The sequence below is a fragment of the Nicotiana attenuata genome, unplaced genomic scaffold (genome assembly GCF_001879085.1).
Source record: "Nicotiana attenuata strain UT unplaced genomic scaffold, NIATTr2, whole genome shotgun sequence".
Taxonomy (NCBI): domain Eukaryota; kingdom Viridiplantae; phylum Streptophyta; class Magnoliopsida; order Solanales; family Solanaceae; genus Nicotiana; species Nicotiana attenuata.
Genome location: NW_017670585.1, coordinates 483,484 through 491,442, shown reverse-complemented (window position 1 = coordinate 491,442; position 7,959 = coordinate 483,484). Strand labels below are relative to the sequence as shown.

Here is a 7,959-nt window from a genome sequence, read left to right as displayed (position 1 = left end):
TTTTAGCTACCAATCTATTTGGATAAACTGAACCCGAGGGGGCTCCCAACTGGTCGTCCTCGACCCTGATCTTCGATTGATAGCGATTATGCACATCCGCCCAAGTTACAGCTGGATACTCGATCAAATTTTGCTTCAACTATCGTGACGCGATCGAACTCCTCTCATTCAACCCCTGGGTAAAGGCTTGAACGGCCCAATCATCTGTGATCGGTGGTAATTCCATTCGCTCCATTTGAAATCGGGATACGAACTCCCTTAGCATTTCATCACCTCTTTGTCTTATCTTAAAAACATCTGATTTCCTTGTTGCCACTTTTATGGCCCCGGCGTGTGTCTTCATGAAGGCATCTGCTAATATAGCAAACGAATCGATAGAATTCGGTGGCAAGTTGTGGTACCAGATCATTGCTCCTTTTGACAAAGTTTCCCCAAATTTTTTCAACAAAACCGACTCGATCTCATCATCATTTAAGTCATTTCCTTTAATCCCGCATGTGTATGAGGTGATGTGTTCATTAGGATCGCTCGTCCCGTTGTACTTAGGTATATCTGGCATACTAAACTTCTTAGGAATGGGCTTCGGAGCCGCACTCGGAGGGAATGGCTTTTGCACGAACTTCTTGGCATCCAAACCTTTTAAGATCGGGGGTGCCCCCGGTATTTGATCAACACGAGAGTTGTATGTTTCCACTTTTTTGTCATTATCTTCAATTTTTTCTCTTCCGACTTGATTCTTTTGGTGAGCTCCTCGAGCATCTTCATAATTGTAGGATCAGTCCTCCGATCCATTATCGTTCGACCTTTCTGGCACCTGCACGGTACGACGAGTGATTTCTGGTTCGACCACACTCAGAGTTTTATGTCGACTTTGAAGCTAAGCGATAGCAACCTGTTGAGCTTGTAGCATCTCGAATATTATGTGGAGGCTAACTCCCCCGTCTCCTACACCCTGTGTTCCTTGGACACCAGATCGGACTTCCCTGCGTACACTTCCTCTGGGATCTGCGCCTAAGTCCGCATTCAAAGCAATGTGCGAACTAACATCGATTGGTTCTACAATCGGCACTTCCCCGGGGTTAACTAGTGGCACACTGGCTCTTGGAGCAACTATATTATCATTTTCCCCGTGAAGTCCAAGACCATCATCGCCATGTACGGGTACATTTTGTGAGTTTGACATGATTCAACCCGAGAACACAAATTCTTGACAAGAACAAGTGTGAAAATAACGTGTGTTATCATAATCAGTATTGAAACAATCGCTATTATGTTTAGCCCCACAGTGGGCGCCAAACTCTTTCCCCTAAAATTCGAGTAACAATTAAATTTGTTTTGTGATTTTTAAGATAAGTGATTCAATCCAATACTAACTAATAAACAAGGAATCAAGTGTGTAAATTAAAGAGTGAGATAAATCAAACCGATGTATAAGCTAGTCTCGACCTCGGGCTAAAGCGACCTCGAGGTAGATGAACAAGGACAATAAAATAACAATGAGATGATTTAGATGAACAGTAAGCAAGAAAGTAATGTAAGTATATTCTCTTGTCAATGATTCATGTGTTACGAATGATTGGGGTCCCCTTTATATAGTAGGGGAATCCTAAATGAGGTACAATTCTAATAGTAGTAGGGAATCCTATTATACAGCTGTCTAACCGCCTAGTACAAATCCGTTCCGAGATTTACGCTGTGATCTTAGGGTCTCCGCGGGAATCTCGCTTTTTCTATTATAAAACCATAACGGTATTATCTCGAGGTTGGTCATACTCGGACCCGGTGTTCATCGAGCACTTTGATCTTCGAGTTTCGTATTCTGCCATTGGGCTCGAGCCCGGTCCATATTGAACTTGTTCTCGACGCGACTTCTCGAGCCTATAAAATCGGGGACACATGATTTTGACCTTATACAATTCTGTTCAACCATCTAGTATATGTTAAATTGTATACTGAAGTGAAGGTATGGTGGAAAGGAATGAAACAAAAGGAAATTAAGCACGAGAAAATGGAGACAGAGCTGATTTAGGGTAAAGGAGGGTGTCGAATGGTGGAGGAGAAAATTGGAGGAGAAGGAGGTGTGAAAATTAGATGGGGTCCATGTTATTTTAGGAAAAGAAAAGAAAAAGTCTAATTTTAGGTAGGTAACTCGCGTTCCAGAAAGTGCATTTTACGCAATAGGGGCTGATATGGTCGGGTGCTTAGTTAATTTTTTTTGTGAATAAATAAAATGTCTAGCTAGAATTAAGCTCAATTGAAGTGTTCAGTTGATCGTTGAGGACAACTTAAACGGAAGTTAATGTATTCAGCCTCATAGAAAACCAAAATATTTTATCAATTCTTGGAACTATAAAAGCCAATGTATAACCAAAAATCAGCCGCCATTTTAATCTCTTCCTGCACGACTCAGCGTTAAGCCATTAGCCATGCAGTAAATGAAAACAAAAATGAGGAGCCACGTGACGATCCTCACGGGCCTTTCTTTTAGGTCCCTCAACGGTTTTGTGTGGCGCCGAACCATTACCCCGACCAGAATTTCAAAACCGACACGTAGCATTTTCCCTTGCTTCACGTCATCACTCTCTCTCTCTCCCGCCACCCTTCCATTTCACACACACACACACACAATTGGAGGAAATTATGGGTGAATTCCCCGAAACTATGTTTCCCTATCTGAACCCGGTTTAGTGAATTTCCTATCTTTCGGCAAAATCTATGTTCTATCAAAAACAAGAAAGAAGTTTTTGTCTCTGATCAACGTGGATAAGGTGAAATTTGAATTGATTTCTAGGGTTTTTACGAAATGGCAGGGAATAATGATGTAATGAAAGGAAACCCACCTGGAATTTTGCTCATAAGAAGCATGAGAGGTAAAGATTGGAGTCTAAAGACGTATAAATACGTAGTTTTGTTGATCACGTTCATAGCTTATACATCATATCATGCTTCAAGAAAACCCAGTAGTATTGTCAAGAGTGTTTTACATCCACACCCATTTCTCAACATAACGGTTTCAAATCCATGGCCTATGGGTCCAGTTTTCATAAAGAATGAAACTTTGGGTCCTACTGATTTGTTTCATTCAAAAAAGAAAGGCTGGGAACCTTTTAATGACGAGGATGGTACGTCGAAATTAGGGGAAATTGATGTTGCATTTCTTGCATGTTATTCAATAGGAATGTATGTGGCTGGACATTTAGGGGATTCATTGGACCTAAGGTTGTTTTTAACAACTGGTATGATTGGAAGTGGCATTTTTGTGGGGTTGTTTGGTATGGGTTATTTTTGGAAAATACATGCTTTTTGGTTTTACTTGCTTATGCAAATGGTTGCTGGGTTATTTCAGGCTACTGGCTGGCCTTCTGTTGTTGCTGTTATTGGTAATTGGTTTGGGAAAAGGAAAAGGGGATTGATTATGGGTATTTGGAATGCTCATACCTCTGTTGGGAATATTAGTGGATCCCTTATGGCTGCTGGTGTTTTGGAACATGGATGGGGTTGGTCTTTTATTGTTCCGGGAGCGTTTATATTTTTCGCGGGGATAATTGTGTACTTGCTATTGCCTGCTTATCCAGAAGATGTTGGATTTCCTTGTCCTAATCGTCCCTCGTCTGTTGAGGATTTGTCTGTGCCTAATGATGAAGAAGCTCAGACAGTGAAAGAAAATATGGTTGAAAATGGACAAGACAATATCCGTCGGCATGGTTCAGGAAATAGGAGAAGTGTTGGTCTTCTTGATGCTTGTCTAATACCAGGAGTGATTCCATTTGCACTGTGTCTTTTCTTCTCAAAGTTGGTAGCATACACATTTTTGTACTGGTTACCGTTTTACCTTAGTCAAACAGGTATCGCTGCTTGCATTTATGAATTGTTTGCTATACTTGGTTCTTTGTGTGTGATAGACATTGTTCTGAAGCATTAAAGCTGTTTTAAAAGCCTGCATATTGGAACAATTATCTTACTTGTCCACTTGCCGGTTCATTTGTAATCATTTTTGTTTATGTGAGGTATTTAGGAGTGTATATTGCTGATAAGGCAGGGGATTTTGATAATGGAGCTTTTGAGGGTTGAAAGAGAAAAGATTCGCATGCCTATTAAATCTCTAGAATGTAGTTGCTGCTGCTAACTCTGACTATTCTTTAGGGGAAAATACATGGTTCGTCTTTTCTAACTTTCAATCTGATTAAGGAGCATGACGTCTTTAACGCATTGGATTTTACCTGCAGTCTATGCTTCTAATGGCAAATCAGGGCTGCTGATCGTGTTTTCAAATTGCTCTATTTACATTGCATACAGGAATGGCACTCCTCTCCTTAACTAATCTGTTTCTCCTTTCCCTTTTTGGTGAAATCCCAAGAAGGATGAGGACCTGTACAGGACAAGGCCCATGTTGCATCAGTATACCAACATATGTAGAATATCCCACACAAGCTCATTAGTTCTGGCCTAGCTAACAAACAATTTAAACACTACATTCTAGTGCACATTGGCTTCTAGAGAAGTAAAAAGCAGCAAAGTACCCGACTTATACATGTTTTAAATAATTAGAAGGCCCCATCTGAGTCTGTTTGAACTTCCAATTATGCAGGTATAGTCCGTTTGAACTTCCAGTTATGCAGGTATTAGTTTGAGGGTTCACTAGTTTAAGTAAGACAAGGTGAACATCCAAAAATATGAAAGGCTTTGCCTAAGCAAACTGCATCTTCACTAGTAATTTCAGCTAGGTTTCTTTAAGTTCCGTGAAGGATTACTGGAAAAGTAGTGCATTCTACATTCTAGTTCAACTTCATAATTCATAAGCCCAGAAGATAGAGAAAAATATTATGTTATGATGATGGATATCGTGGCTTCAATAATTGCTAAGGTTCACTTCTTGACTGAAGCTTGTTAGAAATGCTTGTTGGTTATATACTTGCTTTGACATCAAGTGTTTCTCGGGTGCTAACAACTTCAAAATACAGCTTTCCTTTTGTTATACTTGTTCCCCTTATCTTTTAGAAGTATTGAAGGTATAAAAATCTACCTGTTGGACTTTAAACAACCTAGAATAAATTTCTTTTTGCTTGTGACTAGTATCAGTGTCCATTCTACTTTGAGATTCATTGTCGAAATTCTTTTTTGTAAATTTCCAAGTGACGTCATGGTCATGTTCCTAATCGTGGTTCTTGATAATCTCTTTACAGCTATAGGGGGAGAGTATGTTTCAGTGAAATCTGCTGGTAATCTCTCTGCTTTGTTTGATGTTGGAGGTATAGTTGGTGGAATTCTAGCTGGACATCTATCCGACAAGCTTGATGCTCGTGCTACTACAGCAGCCAGCTTCATGTATGCAGCAATTCCTTCTATGCTTTTGTATCGCAAATATGGAAGTGCATCAAAGCTCATGAACATTTTGCTCATGATGATAGCTGGGTTGTTTGTCAATGGACCTTATGCGCTTATAACAACTGCAGTGTCAGCAGATCTGGGTACTCACAGCTCCTTGAGAGGAGATTCTCGAGCACTAGCAACAGTTACTGCCATTATTGATGGTACTGGATCTATGGGTGCTGCTCTCGGTCCTCTTTTGACAGGTTTTCTTTCAACAAAAGGATGGGATGCAGTTTTTATAATGCTTGTTGTTGGTGCAGTTAGTGCTGGTCTTCTTTTATCTCGTTTGGTCGTTTCTGAACTGAGCGAGAAGTTCTCTAAACGGCTACCCTATGGACAACACAATAGCGGAGGTAACGTTTGTCTCCGTTTGTGTCTCTGTTTTCCATTTTGTCTTTGTTCAACTGTGTCTATCATCCTTATTTCATTAGCATGCTGATTTTAAGATTGGAGCAGCAGGACGAAATGAATTAGACACTTTTTTTTTCAAATCCAGTTCACAGCAAGAAAAGTAACTTGCAATAGTGTTTTATTGACATGTCTTGCTATGTTACCTTTATTCCAAGAAACAAGTAACAATGAATATTGCTATCATGTTGCCATCTAAACTTGGTAACAATCTTTATTATCTGCTAGTGGTTTATTGTTGTCAAGTAGGGGCAGCAGACTGTAGTGTTGATAAAGGTAAAAGAGGAATTTACATGTGTTCTAAGCTGCAGCTATGTCTGGCACTTTCAAACTTTTATGACCTAAATGTACCAAGTGTATCCTTATTATTTTTTAGTTGGATTAGTTAATGACAAAAGCTGCCTGTTTTTATCTTCTGAACAAGCCTACAAAGTCAAAATCTTTTATCCTTTTATATGAGTTTCTGTAGATAAAAGTTCTAGTCTAGATATTATAGCTTTATCCTATATAACTGATTTAAAAAAAAAATCCTATATTAGACAATTTCTTGTTCCCTGGTATTCATGTTCATAGCATATAGACTCCCGGAGTAAATCCTGAAGCTAGTGGAGTTTGAGACTTAAACATTAACTTTAGTAGGTCGTAATCATGTTGTAGATCCCTGTGCATGTGCGATATATTGGGTCAGTAATATACTGTAGCATTTGCTGTGAAGAATGGAAATTTAAACAACACCTTGATGCTTGTGTTCTTACTCCAGAGCAGTAGTTCAGTCTGAGTTCTATATACTGGTGTACTCCTCTATATGATTATCATTTGCATGGGCTGAAGAAAGTATCTTACCAATCAAAAAATGATTATTACTTCTCCTTTTGTCTATGTTTTATCTAGGGGTATCAGTGGATATTCGAAAACCGACCGTACCGCACCGCACCGAACCGATTTTTAGGTTTCTTTTTAAGAAACCGTAGGTTTTTATATAAATCTATAACCGCACCGATAACTAGGGTAGGTTTTTTATTTTATAAAAATAAACCGAAAAAATACCGAACCGTACCGAATAAATTTTACATGTGGAAAATATATTTGTTTAGTAAGTTAAAAATAATAAGGCATTAAATTTTCTTTGGGCCTTGGAATTATGAAAACTATTACAAGCCAACAAGTAATTAAACTCAAAATACTAATTCCTAAAACCTATTATGCTACTTCTACTTAAACTAAGTTATTTCAAGTATCTTTATTAGCAAGACACAAAGTATTCTAGCGATTATGAGTAGCAAACTACAATGTATTGAATATGTTTCCTTTCATATAATTTAGATTTATCTTTTTGAATATTTTATCTTCTATAGACTTTATTCTTGAGTCCCAGCTTGGTATATCTTTCAACTCGTGTGATTTATATTTTCTTTGCCTTTGTTTGATTTCTTTTACGTTGTTGTAGAATAGTTGATGGATCTATGCTCTAGCCATTTTTTTTAATTCATCACCCTTTAAACAGTTAAAATGTCTAGAGAGTTTTGCTAAGTCCTATAAAAGAACGTATGTTATTGCATTCTACTTCTACTGGTGAATTTTACATGATATTAAAAAAAATACCGAAAATTAACCGAACCATACCGATACCGAAGAGAAACCGACATGATTGGGACGGTTTCGAAAAGTCTAATTTTGGTTATACATAATAGAATAAGCGAAAAATTGGTATGGTACAAATTTTATAAAATAACCGGCCGAACCGAATCATTGACACCCCTAGTTTTATCCAATCCCCTTATATCTCACACTTAATTACCTATTTGTTCAATGTGAAAGTTACAACGCCTAGTTGACTCCAGCTTCAAATGAGTTGAGCTCCTCCTTCATCTGTATCGTGGACGCATGAGGAAATGAAAATACAAGTATTTGTTTGTTGTATGTTCAATATATTTCCAGATGGAATTAAAATGCATCAATACTGCCAGATTGAGTTTCTGGCAGAACTGGACCATTCTTTTTCAAAAAACAAAAAGAAATGCATAATATACTTGCATGGTGCATCGGAATCTGCATGGTCGATCTTACTTTGGCAAAAGTTTTGTTTTTCTTTTTGTTTATTTCCCAGCCGGAATATAATTCTTAGAGTTTGACAGTTATGCAACTTGGATCCTATACCCCCCCCCCCCCACACACAACAAA

At 38.3% G+C, this 7,959-nt stretch overlaps 1 protein-coding gene across 1 annotated transcript in view; it reads left to right on the top strand.

Annotated features, from left to right (window-relative positions):
• The first annotated feature begins 2,479 nt into the window (after positions 1–2,479).
• Positions 2,480–7,959, top strand: part of LOC109241254 (putative glycerol-3-phosphate transporter 4) — a 7,443-nt gene continuing 1,963 nt past the window's right edge. The window contains exons 1-2 of the mRNA XM_019407979.1: positions 2,480–3,845; positions 5,184–5,723. Of these exons, the coding sequence (XP_019263524.1) occupies positions 2,804–3,845; positions 5,184–5,723 (1,582 nt within the window). The 5' untranslated portion in view covers positions 2,480–2,803. The remainder of the gene's footprint in view (positions 3,846–5,183; positions 5,724–7,959) is intronic.